Source organism: Manis pentadactyla, chromosome 9 (genome assembly GCF_030020395.1).
Source record: "Manis pentadactyla isolate mManPen7 chromosome 9, mManPen7.hap1, whole genome shotgun sequence".
Taxonomy (NCBI): domain Eukaryota; kingdom Metazoa; phylum Chordata; class Mammalia; order Pholidota; family Manidae; genus Manis; species Manis pentadactyla.
In genome coordinates this window covers 100,089,465-100,107,400 of record NC_080027.1, presented here as the reverse complement: position 1 = coordinate 100,107,400, position 17,936 = coordinate 100,089,465, and the positions used below count along the sequence as shown (strand labels likewise).

Here is a 17,936-nt window from a genome sequence, read left to right as displayed (position 1 = left end):
AATATTAAGTGACTGTTGAGAACTGATCTTGCCACTTCAGTCAATAAACTGGAGAGGATATATTGTTTAGATTCAACCGGAGCAGTCAAATCAACATGTGAAATACAAAAAGAAAAGATAATAAAAATAAATGACAAGTTGAATAGTATTAAATATAAATATTTCTGATAAATATTCATGGTAAAGAAAAACCAGTGGGAGCTGAATTGTACAGAGAAGGCTTCATGGAGTAGGTTGTGTTTGAAGGCTAGTGCATAAAATTGTATGCATTTTTTAAAGAATTCAGCTTAGTTAACTGTGCTTGAAAATGTTCAGTTTTCAAAGAATTTGGCCTTTGTAAAAATAAAATCAAGATTCTGGCACACTTGCATGATGACTCACATAAGCTTCACAAAACACAATACTTTTTTGAAAGCATTTTACTGATGAAGAAAAATATAGAGAAATTAAGTAACCTGCCCAATGCCCCATAGCCAGCAAGTACTTGAATCCAGATTTGAGCTCAAGCAGGACGGCAGAGCCCAAGACCCACCATCTATTTCAGGAAGTCTCTTGAGGAATATTAGGATCTCCAGGAGCATGGGCTGATGGAGAAAAGGGGAAAGGAGGAGCACGGTGCCACTCAGGGAACACAAATACTTCATGTTATTTGATATCCAGGGTTCATACTGAGGCTCATTTCAAGGTCCAGCTACTCTTTAGACTGAGGATCTTAAGGTACTCCTCACCTGGGTCAGCATCCCTTCAAGAGTTTGGCAAGGGTGATCCAACTAGGGAGAAGCAGCAAGGATCACAGATGAGCAGGATGATGTCAAGGAGTTATTGATGCCTGTCAATCATTTTGTGAAGAATGAAAACTTCACTGACGCTCTTTCCTTTGATAAATTTGCTCCATGTCCATAATATCACCGATAATTGATATGATAGTAGACATACAGTAATATGTACTAAGAAAAAAAGGAACAGTTTCCAGAGGATGATTTTGCAAATCAAACCTAAAAGCTAGTAGGATGTATTATGAAAGGGCAGATCTGAAAGGCAAAAAAATATAGATATGGAAGAATTTTGCGGCAATGGTTGGAATTTGTTCACACGCCTCTGCATCCATGCTCTTGGATAGTTCCTCCCCACACTGGCTCTGGATTTGGCCATGGTACTTGCCTTGGCAGATGAAACAATATAAAATGTGACAAGCAGAAGCTTGTGTTGTGCACGGAACCCTGAGAATACCATGGTAAGGAGCCAGTGCTAGCAGGCTGAAAGATAAAAGAATGAGATGCATAAGCTGGCTAACTACCAGGTACCAAATACAGCTGACCCTTGAACAATGTGGTTTTGAGCTGCATGGATCCATGTATATGTGGGTTTTTTCAATAAATATGTTGGAAAAACATTTGGAGGTTTGTAACAATTTGAAAAAGACATTTTATTTTCTCTAGCTTAGTTTATTGTGAGTATATGATACATATAATATACAAAATAGATGTTAATCACTGTCTATGTTATTGGTAATACTTATGGTCAACACTAGGCTATTAGTAGGTAAGTTCTGGGGGTGTCAAAGTTATATGCATATTTTTTATTATGGGGGAGCAGTGGTCTGCAACCCTAAACCTCTCATCACTCAAGTGTCAGCTGTATGCCAAAAATCCTAGATCAGCCACCTACCGGATGGCTAAAGTCCATCAGGAAGTCCAGCAGAAATCAAACAAGTAGACCCTGGCCAGAAGAGATAACCAGCCAACTCAATCATGAGCTAAATAAAATGGTTGTTCACTTTAAGCCTCTAAGTTTTGGGGTGGTTTGTTACATAGCAAAAGCTGATTGAAATGATAGAATACTATTTTAAACAATGGGAATAATAAACAAAACGTATTACATCCAAGAGCAAAACCACCTGTTCCTTGTTTCCCAAATTAAAGACCTGGTGACCCAGAGGATTATACTGCAAGAGTTAAAGCTGGGCCTCTAGCTCCTTGCAGGCTCCCAGGAGCAAGATAAGGAAAACTGATGGATAGGGCAACATTGTCTATTTTGTTTCTGGAGTTTAGAGCTAGAAATAGTCCAAAGACAAACCAAGGAGAGACAATGAAAGTTGCCACAAGACCCTTAATCAATGCTCCCTTTTGGATTTGTGAAAATAACTTCAGCTCTGCACATAGGCTTGTTAATAATTTTGTATACAGCTTTAGAAGTAAAACAATACTTGTCCTTTCAAGAGCTTGTAGTAATGTGATGGCCGGACTTGCAATGAAGGGAGTTAACTGACCAAGGATGGGGAGTCTCCCAGACCTCCACAGATCCTTGCTGATGCCCAGATGCCCACCCATAGTTGTCTGTCACCTCCTGCTCCCCACCACACTCCTTCTTTCCCAAGCATAAAAGGAGCTTGAATCAACCCTGAGTTCAGATGGGCCTTTAGGCCAACAGTCCTCCCACCTTCCAAGCTGCCGGCTTGTTGAATAAGCTCTTTCCCTACTTGACACTGGGTCTCTCGGTCTGTTGGCTGAATCCCGGGATGGCAGAACTGAATGTTTATGGTCTACACGAGGACTGTGTGGTATGTCCAGGCAGGAAGGCCCATGGACAGCCTCAAAGAATCCCACACCTAGAGTGGCAGGAGAACAGCAGAGTTATTCTCATGCAACTGAGAGTAAAATAGAAAAATACCATTGAGACTTAGAAGGACAGCATACTCTCCCAGTTTGAGGCAGGATCACTTACTCTGTCCCTAAACTGAGCCTGGCTCATGCAGATTGTCAGCATTCAGGAGGAGGCCTTGTCCATGGGAACAAGAAACAGCACAGAAGCAACTGATAAGACAACCAGTGGAAGACATCGCTGGTGACAACACGCTCCCCAGGGTATGTCACTGTGGACAGATACTCACCCAGGGCTGACTTCCTCCTCACCCTCCTGCCCTATCAAAAAGGGATGCACACCAGGTTTTCTTACTAAGAAATCAAAGTGCCATTTTATTTACTCTATCAGCTAAGCGCTAAGTCCATCACTTTACATTTTCATATATATTCATATATATATATGAAAAATTTTTCATAGACTATATTCAGATATATTCTATGTTCTTAGTAATATAGTTGAAAGGTATTAATAAAAGTATTAATTTCTGGAACCATAAGTAAAGTTTATAACTCTCAATCCCCCCCCAAAAAAATCACACAAATAAAAACCTGCATTCGGTATTGAAAAACTAGAGAGGGGCGCCAAAAATCACGCCCCCAAAGTCTAACAACACCCTCCTAGAAAAGCTCGACAGTAGTGCAAGATCACTGGGAGAGCCCCACACCTGTTCTGGGCAGGTCAGAACACGGGAGCGAGGAGAGCCCACCGCCCGGGGTCTCATGCAGTGGAGGAATCCCACAGCAGTGGAAGGGGCTCCCCCAATAGTGAAAGTACATGTGGGGAGAGCTTCTCTTTACCGCGGCAGAGAGCCGGCATGACAAAAGCCTGGCTTAGTCACAGCTTGCAGGCAACTGGGCAACTGACAAAGCAGCATACAGGGTGGGAATGTGGCCCCCAGAAAAGGGTCCATCATGCTCACAGCCAGTGTGGCACCACAATGAAGTCCTGAGGCTGGCACTGTTCACACTTCCAGTGATGCTCAGTCTGTCAAAAAAGTAACCTATTCAGGCAAATTAATATTACGGGCACTGCAGCTCCAACTGCAACAGAGGGAAATTATGGGATTGAGTAACCGAGGGGCTGTCCACTCGCCCTGCCAATAGCAGCATCAGGACTATGTAGAATCCTTTATATATGGGGAGAATAAATGGGAAGGTAATTCACAAAACAATGCCACACACCTTTCTATGACACAAAATGCCACGAAGTAAACTTGTGACAGTATCTTCTCTGTGTAAAATTTTAAAGGTGAATGACATTGACATACTAGGAAAGAGATGAAAGGGAACTTAGCAGACACACTGCTATTAGAAGGAAACTTGCTAGAGGGCAGGTGGAAATAATAGAGAACTGGAGGGAAAAAGACAATAGATGAAAATTAAAAATGCAGTAATAGGTTGATTCTCTATTAGTGGCAACAAAGAGTTGAACTGCCAATGAAGGAAATTTAGAATAAATGCTATAAGGGACAATAAATGCTAGAGGGAGGAGGAAGGGAGAAGGCTGAGAATGAAAATGATGAAAGTGATAACTGGGGTATAAAATGGGATGAAACATACAAGCAAATGTTACTTCCAAAGAATAAACCAGAACAAATGAACAGGAAAATAATTACACAGAATAACAACACAGATACAAAAATAACTGTAATTGTTAATATTTTCAGAGCACTTATTATGTAACAGATATGGTAGTCATAATTGCTGTATATATACTAATTCTTTAACTTTCAGGGAAGCAGGCATGATTATGATGTCCATTTCAAAAATGAAGAAAGTGAGGCTTTCTTCATTTACCATAGAACAGGAAAAAGTTTTTTCTTTAACTTAAGAAAACCTGAATCAATAGAGTTAAATGATTCAGCAGATAATACATATATGTGAAATAAAAAAACATAAGTTTCTAGCAACTGTGTACTTTCATTTCGAATTTCAAGGATTGGGAAGACATTACATGAATCTAAGTAGGAGAAAAATATATACACATATATATGAAAAATCATCATGAAATTTTTCATATATACATGGAAATTTAGTTTTCTTCTGATTTTGCCAGTATATTGAAAACATGGGCGCACTGAACCAATATCTATAGTGTTTTAAAGAAGGAACTTTCTCTCATCTCCTCTGTATCCAGATACTGATATGTATTATCTATATACCAACATACACACAGGCAACAAAAGTTACTGTCAGATATGCAAGGGCTTGGGAATTGAACAGACACATACAACCCTGAAATACCACTGGGAGAAGTATTCTAGCTTTGCAATAAATTAGTTACAAATGCTAACAAAAATAAAATTTGCTAAAATAGGGATATGTAAAATAAACATACACAAGTCAATAAGTTTCATATGCACAAATAACCAGTCAGTAGATATAAGGGAATAAAAAAATCAACTCTTTGTTCCCACTAATAGAGAATCAACCTATTACTTTTAATTTTTAATTTTCATCTATTGTCTTTTTTCCTCCAGTTCTCTATTATTTCCACCTGCCCTCTAGCAAGTTTCCTTCTAATAGAAACACAAAATACAATTAACAAGGAATATACAAACCCTGTATAAGGGAACTTTACAGTATACCTGAAAGACCAAAACTTAAGCAAATGGAAAGGCACATCATGTTCTTGGGGAGAAGGCTCAGCTCCAGAACGGGTCGGAGAAGAGGGGAAGGAGAGTTTTGGGGGCGGGGGGAGGGGGAGTCAGGGTTCTACTTTGGTCATGTTTGACCCTCTGTGAGAGAGTCTCGTAGGCATCAGATAAATGAGTGCAGAGCCCCATGGAGAGGTCAGCATGAAGGCTATGAACTTGGGCATCCTAGGCATATGTCACTTAGCAGCAGTGTGTATGTGGAGAATGGAAAGGTACCTAGGATGACATGTGGACATGCCAACATTTATAGATGAACTGGACAGTGGAGAACCATCCAGAAGACTGGGGCCCAACTGTGGGCAGTGAAAAAGAAGAAAGCCAAAACACTGACTCCCTGGAAGCCAAAGACAATCAAGTCCTTCAAGGCAGGAATGTTTATCCTGCATTCCCAGTGCCAGGCCTGTAGTAGGAAATCAGAAAATAAGTGTCAAGTAAAAAAAGCCAGAATACATCCATGAGGAAAAGAATGTTTCCTAGAAAAATATAAATTGTGAAAATGGACTCAAGAGGTAGATGAAAACAAAAACTTTAGACTAATCCTGTGTATTATATAAATATGTAAATGTATATATATGTACGTAAACATAACTGAAGAGTCTTAATTCTAATTAAAGTTCAAATCTACCTTTATGTTAAAAGACTAATACAATATAACCAATTGTCTAATAGTACCAAAATTTCTGGTAAAACATTCAGCCAAATGTGCATGAAATGCTGTAATAGAGATGAAAAGGCATGAAGTATTCATTAATAAAATACGGAACACTAACTATACAAATCATATGAACACACTGGTCCTCGATAAGACCCTGAATATCATGCAGCCCTCTCTCTCACCCCTACGTGGGCCATCAGAACCTGCTCCTATAGCCAGGCTCTCTTCTTCCAACTTGCCACAAACTCCTTTCAACGAATTGCTGACATCTAGACCTTCTAATGATCCTTAGAGGTCTAAAAACAGTTTGACCAGCTAACAAAATACAAGGTAGAAAGCTGGCATGGGTTTCTCTCTTATTTTTAAATGTCTTCAGAGAATTTATAGGGTTAAATTAGACCTGGCATTATAATAACTATTTAGTCTCCCGTCATATGCAGTTCCAAAAGGGTATGATTAATTTCATACTTGCAGCCATCAAAGTAATTTTCATGATGTCAGCTACGTTCCTGACCGTATTTAATTAGAATCATGCTGTCAGATTAATTTCCTGTGTGTAAAATCTCTTCTGTCTTCAGAACAAGCAATGGGTGCTTCTTACTTTTTAAAAAATCTATCATAGAGCCTTTTGTTCTATAGAGGGTGAATTTGTTCATTCAGAAAAGCCAGTCAACCAAACCAAAACTAATTTTCTAGCCTATCATAAATATGATTAAATAACATGTCTGTTCCTTCCTGGATAAGATGGGTGTTATCTTTTTTACACACTCCTAATGAAGCTCTACAACTTCAGTTCGGCAAGCAAATGAAATCAGTCTTTCATAAACATTATAGCTAAACTGATTATCTCGTGTGTAAATTACTACTACTGCTTCTTCCTAGCTTATTGTATCCGTATATTTTCCCTTCTCAATGTACTTCTAAAGTACAATTTTAGTACTAACTTGAATCCACTTTACCCTGTGAGCAATAATATTCTTTGTAAATTAGAAGTTTCCTATTTATGAATGACTGTGCCAATCTATTTTTTTAGCACCAGGGGCATCGTTTGGTGTTACAAGCTTGTAAAGTCAGGCACACCAGTGCAGTGAAGGTCAGCCGTAAACTTGGTTACGCTATGGCTTCCTCTCTCAAGAATTACCTCCTTTTTTTCATTTAGCAATCATACGATGTGGGCGATCACTGTTTCATCTTAATTGTTGTAATACCATTTAATCTGTTAGAATAAGTATTTTAAAAGCTTATGTACCAAAGGAGCACGGGATGTTCACAGGCACTTATGAACAGAACAAGAGCTATGTTTTCTGATAGCATAGCTTTAAAAGTGAGGAAAAACAATTTGCAACTCCACGTACTGTTATTTCTAAACCATTCTAAGGTGGTGATCACCAGAGGCAGGAGCAAAACCACGCTGGATTCTGTTCAGGTCAAAGGGATGGGATATTATGAGTTGGTTTATGGCCATCTTTCTCTACCATGCCACTGTAATCCTAAATTTTTCTGTTATTTTTTCTTAGTATCGTCTCTAAACAAACTCCATCTTATATTGATTTCAGTGATGTGAATTGTTTACCACGTGAGAAGGTGCTTATATAATTTTTTTAAGTCATTAAATGCCTCATGTACATAGGAATCTGTTCTAGGCAATGCAAAATGTAGCCTGGTAGAAACTCCTCCTAAACTCTGGAAATCAGCTTAGTGCTGCAGAATAATGTCTACCACAGTGAATGGGTTCATGACTTAAATAAAAGCATTAAAAAAAAAAATCATGCAGGCAAGGCATGATAAAAAATCTAAATTATAAAAACCGAATTTATAAAAATCAAAATGATAAATAACATTGCTTTCAAACCTCAAGCAAAAATGGAGTTAAGGCAAAAATTACAAATTAATGAAATTTACTGTTATTTTTTTTTTATGGAGGGAAAGTTTGTCACTTCATAATCACTTGCTATAAATTAAATGTACAATTATTTATGGGCACATATACAGCTTATTAGTTCCAACAATTGCCAAATGCTTGAATCAAATTTTATAAAATGAACATTCAATGTGTGAAAAATTGTAAAAATTCACTACATAAAATTGAGTTAAATATATATTGATTATTATAAAATGTGCATAAATGCTAAGCATAGTTTAAATGTAATTACAAATTTTCAGCTTTGCTTGCTTATCATGTTAGCCCTGAGAAAACATATATTTTACAGCCACAAAGAAATCATTATATTAATGGGAAAATGATTTATTTACCTGGGTCTTCTATAGTTAAGTTCTTTATTAACCACTGAACAATGTCTGACCCTAGAAAAAGAACAAAGAAAAACACAAATATACGTGAACATTTATTTATACATGTTAACTTTAAGAACTCTTTATTTTTTGGTACTCATCTTAGTAGGAATGTTTCAAATTGTTATAATAATAGATTAAAATCCAGGCACATATGGAGTACTGAAAACAGAGTGTGAATACCTAGTTTTTATTTAATGAACCAAGGTGTAACTCGTAAGCAATTAAATGTGAAATATTTAAACATAAAGACTTAATATACCAGCAGTTGATAATGCCAGTCATTCATTTGTTCATTGAGTGTATGTGTTACATACAATTCTTAGCATGACATAACTAATACCTTATAAAATGGTCCCTGTCTCATTTCTGTTTGTCTCTACTCTATCCTTGTATCTACTCTTAAGCCAAGTCAAACATGTTATCAGCTTTTGGGTGTTTCACGCCTCTGTATCTTTATAGAACTATTCTCATTGACTGAAAACATCTGCCCACTATTTCCAAGACACTCAAGATTCGTTTACACAATAGTACTTTCCTTGGCCCTCACCTTTGCTCACTGAGTTTATACCACCCTCAGTGGAACTTCACTGGAATCTGCAGTCTTATATTTTTGTGTAGATTACACAACACTACAACTGCTTATTTGATCACAGCCTTAGAGTTAGTACCTTGAAAACTGGGTATCATATACATCTTTGTATATGTGGAGCACAGCATGAGCCTAATAACCTGTGACAGCGAATGTATGTTTTCACTTCATACAGAGGAAATGAGGGTGGGTCTGCAGAAACTGACTGAGCTAGATTTTGATATATAAAAAAGACAGAAACTTGGTAAAATTAAAGGGCCTATGGTAAAATTAAAATGAGAGCAGTCAATAAAAACATGTATTGCACACTTTCTATATTCTATGTGCTAGGAATATAGGAACTTAAAACTAATAAAAGCATTCACAAAGCATTCAGCAGGTCTTGAATTCCAGGTTAATGAATTTGGATTTTTTTTCCCCCTATAAATTAGGCAGAGATAGAGACATGTGATCTTTTTTGAGCAGGAGAAGGACCATCAATGCAGTTTAAGGAACATGACTGACAATATATGTGGAGTGCCCCAGGCCAGTCAGAAATAAAGTGGACAGGCAATACTTGTGCTGGTTGTAATCCAGAATTCAAGGATAAAGCTTGAACTAATTTAGTGTTCAAGCTGAACTAGTTAAACTACATTAAATTTAAATTTAATTAAATTTTAGCAATTAAAGCAAAATCAGAGAGTTGTTCTCAGGACTGTGACTAATTAGGAATGGGGGTAGCCAGTGGGAGGATCAAAAGAGAACTCAAGGTTTCCACCTGGAGCGTTGTGGACAAACAGGATGGTGAAAATATGAGCATAAATGATAGTTAGTAGAGGAGTTGATATACCTAAGATGCTCATTTCTATTTAAATTTGGCTTTCAGCATGATCCATTTCTAGATAAAACAACAAAAGATATATATGAAAATAGTGTTGTATGCAGAGCAAGTTGCATCAGGACGGCAAGAATGAAATGATGTGTGAACCACATTCCATTTCTATCTGTCTTGGAGACTGGCTGAAGTTTTGGCCTACCCACCTGAGATGTGGCAGGTAAGTTACATTAACAATGGCTAAATAATTCTATCTGTTTGAAACAAAATAGTCTCAAAGTAACTTCAAAACAAACTTGATTATCAAACTTGACAATAATGTCCTGAAAACACTCACATCCTCCATTTATTTCAATATGTGTGCATTTAAAAGTATTTTCCTGTGTTTAATCTAACTTGCATTATTTTATAACTGTTCCTTTTACAGCTACCACTGATTTAAATGCATTTCAGAGGATGGATTCCTCGAGATCTAAAAGAAGCTCTGAGGGTAGGAAGGGAAACCAGCGTGTTGTGTTTAGCCATATCACCTAAGTTATCTTGAGGCATGTTCCTCCTTTGAAAAAGAAAAGGGGAAAGAACTCAGTTTTTTCAAGTGTGTATGTACTGAACCTTGACCAATGTAGAATCTTGGTACCCAAATTTTATGCACTGTCTCCAGGCATCCTGCTCATTTTTCACATTTGAGCATCTATCTGAGGAACATATGTGAGCAGCCACTGGAAGTTTTCCATTTTTTTGAAGTAGCCAAATATTGGTTCCAGGACTATAAATTTTTCTTAGTGTGAAAATGATTTACAAATGTTTTTAGAGAAAAAAATTTTTAAAGTTTTCTTCTTTTCTTTTTCTTTTTTTCTTTTTCTGAGCAGAAAGAAATGCAAGGAAGCCTAATTTAAAACTACATTTAATTTGGGAAATAGGAAACTTAGTTTTGAGCATTTCTGTCTGGGTTGTATTCTCAGTTCAGCTCTGAAGAGTCCATTTGACCCCTTGTCAATTTCACTTAGATGCAATTATGGTATTACTGCTATGTGATCACCCCGAGATGGTTTTCAGTTAGAACATTAAGAATTATTATTTGATTGTAAAATGTATATCCAAGTTCACCATATTCCTCTCCTTGCATCTGTGACAACAAGACATTAACTCCCAGTTGAGGGAAGAAGAGACAGAAAGAGAGAGAGAAAAAAAATTCCAACATCTTAATGGAACCACAAGACTGAGAGAGAAATGTGCCATCATAGTCATGTTGAGAACTGTGATTCAAATTTAAAAGGGATCATTACAGCCAGGAGGGGTGTAGGAAGGCACATTTCTAGCAATTTCTCAGCCTTATGCTTAGTTAACCAGTGGGCAGATCTGCTAAAATTTTCATGTACAAATGTATATATCCAGAATATTTTAGAATTGCATTTATTTTTATTCTGAAGTCCTCACAGTAACATGCAGTATTTATTTCTTTTTTTTCCATTTCTTTTTTAAAAATTGCCAAGAGAGCTACTGATTAGCTACTGCGTGAAACGAGTTAAGAGATGCAACAATTATCTTTATCCTGAGAGATAAAAGAAGCATCTCCTGACTACAGCCTCTGGAAAGTGTGGTTCTGATCAGTGCCCACACTCTCGCTTTGAATTCTTGGAGGCATGTATCACTTTCAGAGTTACAAAATTATGTGTTCCCACTACTTAGCAGAAGCAGTAGGGTTTTATTATTGTATCCCAGTAATCTATGGTTTCAAATGAGAACAAGGAAAACAAACAAGCTAAATTGTTCCTCACATGTTGCTCATAGTTCTCAACATGCTGTACTGTTTCTTACTTCCATGGCTTTTCTAGTACCATTCCCTCTCCATCGCTTTTTTCTTTAGCAAATCCCTCCTGACTCCATACAGTTCATACATTCACTACTTCAGCAAGTCTACTCCGCGGACCCCCATCTCACCTTACTAGGCAAAGAGTTTTCCTCTATGTTTATTAGTATCCTCATCGTTCCTTACACCAGTTAATGGTTTTACCATCCTCTCCTAATTTTTGTCTGTCTTCTCCTGTGTAACAGTGAGTTTCTTGAAGTCAGGGGTGTGTGTTGTTCATCTCTGAATCCCAAACAGCCAGTCTAGTGTCTGACATATAAAAGATGATCAGTAGGTGTTAAAAGAAGGGATGAATGAGTAGCAAGATTCCCCTCTCCAGAGCCTACTCTTATAAAGTTTACGAAAGGATGGCATGTTTGTTACTGAGACACCCCACGGCTTTCCTTCTCACTCACTGCAAGAAGGAATAAACTTGACTTATTCAATCATAAGTGTGCTTCTGGTGGTCTTTGGCTGAAGGCATCGACACCTTCTTTTTAACCGACCTATAATGATAGACAACATTATACTAGATTCAGGTGTACAACATAATGAGTCAATATTTGTATATACTGTGAAATAATCATCCAGTGAACCTAGTTAATATCCATCCCACATACACAGTTGGACATTATTTTTCTTGTGATGAGAACTTTAAAAATTCAATCTCTTGGCAACTTTCAAATATATGATACAGTATTATGAACTACATTTACCAGGCCATCCATTACATCCCCAGGACTTATTTCATAACTGCAAGTTTGTGCCTTTTGGCTGCCTCCACCCATTTTGACCCCTCTCTGCCCTGGCAACCACCCATCTGTGTCTATGCATTTTTGTTTGGTCAGACACTTATCTCCTCTCATGTTGGTTCCTTGCCGGACTATTATTTCTAAAAAATAGCCTTTGCCATTTCCCATCCTCAAAGGGGGTCATGAAAGTTTTACAGCTTCTGGGGTTCCATCTCCTCTACTGACGGCAGCAGGCAGTTTGAGGCTGAAACCTCAGAGGACAATTCCTAATTCCTGATGGAGGGTCTCAGCTTGGGAAAGGGTCTCTTCTTATCAATTAACTGTGGCAAAAAGGATCAGAGTGCAAACCCAAGGCCATGTTGGTGGGAGGCACGAATGGAAGCCGTTTTCAGAGACAAGGGTGCTTGGCAGATGTGGGTGCAAACTACAGCTTCCTTCCAGATCTTCAGCTTCTAGATGTCCATTAGAAAAAAGGCAGAAAAGATGGGGAGTAGAGCTCAAAAGTATGTCACATTTTAAATGAAATGAACATGGTGTTATTTGTTATGAATATAAATGTGTTTCATTCTGTGGAATTATTATATTCCTGAAAAGCAGAGTGTGAACACATTTTTTTTTTTGCATGGCAATAAACTCCCTTTATGTTCACTGAAAGAGCTATTTGAAAGTGATGTGTATGTGATTTCATTTTTATATGAGCAGGTATCTTTTTGAATAAAGAATTTACTTTCTAAAATGAATAACTAAACTACAGGTGAGTGCTATTGTGTCTGGATTTTTATGTATCAGTTATATTTAGAGAAGATTATCCAGTTTTCATAGAATTAAAATTAACTGCTGATCAGAGCTTGAAACTGGATCAAACTTATAATATAAAAGCACATCTTTCAATCTTCCAATAGCTAATAATACCCCTGAAATCCAAAGGCCAATGGTAGAGTAATGATAAAAAATCTGACTGGTTAATCTGAGACACATTTTAGGTTTTGGTCTACAACACCTTAAAAATGTAGAAAGGAGAAATTTAAATACATGTGTAGATGTGATGGCAAAAAGCAAATTATCTGGTTGACTATTATTTTCTTCCCAGGTTCTTGACTCTTCAGAGTTCTATGGCCCTTGCTCTGAAAGCAGAAAAAAAAAAAATGTTGGCCCTTGTAAATAAAACTTGAATCTGCAAATCAAAGGGATGAAAGTTCAAAGATTCATAGCAATTACTACTAGCGTCTACTGAAGAGGGAAAGTAAAAACTTATTTCTCTCTACAGAGCACAATGAAGCAGGTCAGAGTTATGGGGTAGAGCTCCTTGGTTGTTTTTTGGAGCAGATATTTAATCAAGATCGTGGAAATTTATCCGGACTTTTAAACTTTGATGTATAAGCTCTTTAAACTATAGAAAGGTTTCTTCAGACACTAAGCAAGGGCATTGTGCCTCTTCAAAGCCTAAGAAGCTATGAAAACAAACAGCAAAGATGAAAATAATGAGGAGATAAAAGAATATCAGGATGACCCTAAGCAGTGATTCCCACCCTCTCTCAGAACTCAAGATGATTACGGGTCATCAGAGCAGGTTTTTCCAAATCATGTTCTGAGAAGTACTTGTGTCTCTTGTAGGAGATGGTGAGAGGACATGTGGGAAATGCTGTGGATGTAGGCGAAGGAAGAGAAAAAAACAGTTCCTTGATATAGCCTTTACTGCAAAAGAGAGCCCTGTAAAAACCCAAGAGAAAATTAGTTTGCAGTATTTCCTCAGCTTGGGGATATAGGATCCCTTTAAGGGACTATTTTATTTTATTTATATTTTATTTTCTGATTCTACAGTTCTTTAGACTCATAGAAATGACATAAATAATAAATAAAAGTGTACATGGGCAAATATAACTATGAATTTTGAGTTAGCTAATACATTGGAATTTAGATTCTTATTTTTGTCTAAAAAAGTCAAACGCATAAAAGCAGAGAATAGAATGGTGTTTGCTAGGAACTAGAAGGGTGGGGGAGTGGGGAGATGTTGCTCAAAGGGCACAAAGTTTCAGTTATGCAGGATGAATTAAGTTCTGGAGATCAAATGAACAGCATGGTTCTAATGAACAGACTATACTTAATAAACTGGATTGTATACTTAAAATTTGCTAAGAGAGTAGATCTTAAGTGTTCTCATCACAAACAAATAATGGTAACTGTGAGGTATAGACATGCTAATTGGCTTTATTGGGGTAATAATTTCACAATGTATATGTATGTTAAAAATCACATTTTACACCTTAAATATACACAATTTTTATTTGTCAGTTATACCTCAATAAAGCTAAGGGGAAAAAAGAAATAGAAGAAAAGGCCAAAGACCTCCCTTAGCCTTCTTTCTACCATGTGCAGATAGAAGAAGCTGGCAGTCTGCCGCCCAGAAGAGAGCGCTCACAGGAACCAATTATATTGGTACCCTGATGTTGGACTTCCAGCTTCTTGAACTGTGAGAAATAAATTTCTGTTGTTTATAAATCATCCATTTTAGAGTGACTAAGCCTGAGCTAAGGTGAAGGACATCTTAGTTGCTTCCAAGTTTTGGCAATTATGAATAAAACTGCTATAAACATCCATGTGCAGGCTTTTGTGTGGACATAAGTTTTCAATCCTTTGAGTAAATATCAAGGAGCACAACTGTTGGATCATATGGTAAGAATAAGTTTAGTTTTTTAAGAAACCACCAAACTGTTTTCCAAAGTGGCTATACCATTTTGCAATCCCACCAGCAATGAATGAGACTTCCTGTTGCTCTACACCAACATTTGGTGTTGTCAGTGTTCTGGAATTTGGCCATTCTAACAGGTGTATAGTGATATCTTGTGGCTGTTTTAATTTGAATTTCTCTGATGACATATGAGGTGGAGCATCTTTTATGCATGTATGCCATCTGGGTATCTTCCTTGGTAAGATATCTATTAAAGTCTTTGGCTCATTTTTTAACCAGGTCATTTGTTTTCTTATTGTTGAGTTTTAAGAGTTATTTGTATACTCTGAATAACAGTCTTTTATCAGATGTGTCTTTTGCAAATATTTTCTTCCAGGCTATGACTTATCTTCTCATTCTCTTGACAGTGTCATGGAACAGAATTTTTTAGTTTTAATGATAGTCCAGTCTATCAATTATTTCTTTAATGGATCATGGCTTTTGTGTTGTGCCTAAAAAGCCATTGCCACATCAAAGGCCATCTAGGTTTTCTTCCATGTTATCTTCTGGAAGTTTATAGTGTTGTGTTTTATAATTAGATTTGTTATCCATTTTGAGTTAATTTTATGAATGGTGTAAGGTCTGTGTCCAGATTCATTTTTTTGCACAAGGTTTTCCAATTGTTCCAGCACCATCTGTTGAAAAGAATATCTTTGCTCCATTATGTTGTCTTGCTCCTTTATTAAAGACCAGTCGACTATATTTATGTGGTTCTATTTCTGGGCTCTCTGCTCTATTCAATTGATCTGTCTATTCTTCCATGAATACAACATTGTCTTGGTTACCATAGCTTCATAGGAAGTCTTAACATAGGTGCCTGTCCTCTGGCACTTTGTACTTCTCCTCCAATATTGTATTGGCTATTCTGGGTGTTTTGCCTTTCCATACAAATTTTAGAATCAATTTGTCCATGTCCATAAAATAACTTTCTGGGATTTTGAGTGGGATTCCATTGAATCTATAGATCCAGTTGGTTTGAATATTGAATCTTCCTATCCATGAACATGGAATATATCCTCATTTATTTAGTTCTTTTTTTATTTCTTTCATCAGAGTTTTATAGTTTTCCTCATATACATATTTTTAAGGACTTATACCTAGGTACTTCTTAATCCAACTTTATACTTGAAGATAATTATAGGTTCACATACAGTTGTAAGAAGTAATACAGAGAGGTCTCATGTATCCTTTACAAAATTTCTTCGAAAGGGTAACATTTTGCAAACCTATAGTACAGTACCACAACGAGAATACTGGCATTGGTACAGTGAAGACACAAGACATGTCCATCACTGCAAGTGTCCCTCATGATGCCCTTTATAGTCACACTATTTTTTCTTAATCCCTGGTAACCACTAATCTATTTTCCTTTCTACAACTTTGTCATTTTAAGAAAGTTATGTAAATGGGTTCATATAGTATGCAACCTTTTGACATTGACTTTTTCTTTCTTCACTCACTCAGCAGAAGTCACTGAAAATTCTTCCAGGTTGTTAAATATATCAATAGTTCATTCCTTTCTATTGCTGAGTATTATTCTGTGGTATGGATGTACCACAGTTTGTTTAATCATTCACCTATTAGTTTTGGCTTTTATGTATGATAAAGTGCAGATGCTATAAATATTTCTGTGTAGATTTTTGTGTGAAAATAAATCTTTATTTCTCTATGATAAATGCCTGCAAGTTCAATTTCTGGGTTATACATAGCCTATGATTCTGTTTTTATAAAATTCTATGAAATGAAAATTAACCTAGATTGACAAGGTCAGTGGGGACTGGGGCTAGGAAGGTGAGAAGGATAACGAGGATGGATTTCAAAGGGGCACAAGGAAACCTTGGGGTGGGGGTGGAAATGCTTACTATCTTGATTGTGGGGATGGTTTGAGAGATATATTAATGTCAAAACCCATCAAACTTTATACTTTAAAACATTACTATGCAGTATGGTATTGGCATAATAACAGACACATAGATCAATGAAACACTAAAAACAAGCCCAGAAATAAACCTACACATATGTAGTCAATTAATTTTGACAAAAGAGTTGAGAATATACAATGGAGAAAGGACAGTCTCTTCAATAAGTTGTGTTGGACAACTGGACAGCCACATGCCAAAGAATGAAACTGGATCACTATCTCATACCATATACAAAATACAAAAAATCAACTTGAAATGAATTAGAGATTGGATGTAAGAAGACATGAAAACATAGAACTCCTAGAAGAGAACACAGGCAGTAAGCTCTTTGACATTGGTCTTGGTTATGAATTTTGGGATTTGACACCAAAAGCAAAGCTACAAAAACAAAAATAAGCAAATGGGACCACATCAAACAAAAGCTTTTACATAGCAGAGGAAGCCATCAACAAAATGAAAAGGCAACCTGAATGGGAGAAAATATTTGCAAATCACATATCTGATAATAGTTAATATTCATAATATATAAATAACTCATAAAACTCATAAAAAAACAACAAAAACAGATTTAAAAATGGGCAGAGGATCTGAACAGACATTTTTCTAAAGATGACACACAGATGGACAACAGGTACATAAAAGATGCACAATATTACTAATCATCAAGGAAATACAAATCAAAAACCAAAATGCGCTATCACTTGGCACCTGTCAGAATGGTTATTATCAAAAAGACAAGACATTAACAAATATTGGTGAAGGTGCGGAGTAAAGGAAAACCTAGTACCATATAAACTGATGCAGCCACTATGGCAAACAAGATATACACAAAAAATCAAATACAAATAGTCCATATTATGTGATGAATAATTTCATTGGTACTTTAATTAAAACAACATGTGAATAACAATTTTCACTCAACACACCTGGCAAAATAAAAAAAAAAAAATCCATAATACACCACTTTGAGAAAGGAATTGGAAACCAGAACTTTCATGTACTTGTTAGTTCAGTCTATTTGCAGGATAATTTT

The 17,936-nt window shown here is 36.6% G+C and overlaps 1 protein-coding gene across 11 annotated transcripts in view; it reads right to left on the bottom strand.

The window, feature by feature from the left end:
• The window catches only part of RGS7 (regulator of G protein signaling 7), a 412,379-nt gene that overhangs the window by 117,133 nt on the left and 277,310 nt on the right, over window positions 1-17,936 (bottom strand). For 9 of the 11 annotated variants that reach the window (XM_057507876.1, XM_057507877.1, XM_057507871.1 and 6 more), the window contains one exon: window positions 8,208-8,258. The exons of the other annotated variants lie outside the window; for them this stretch is intronic. In XM_057507876.1, the coding sequence (XP_057363859.1) occupies window positions 8,208-8,258 (51 nt within the window). The remainder of the gene's footprint in view (window positions 1-8,207; window positions 8,259-17,936) is intronic. 11 annotated transcript variants of the gene reach the window in all.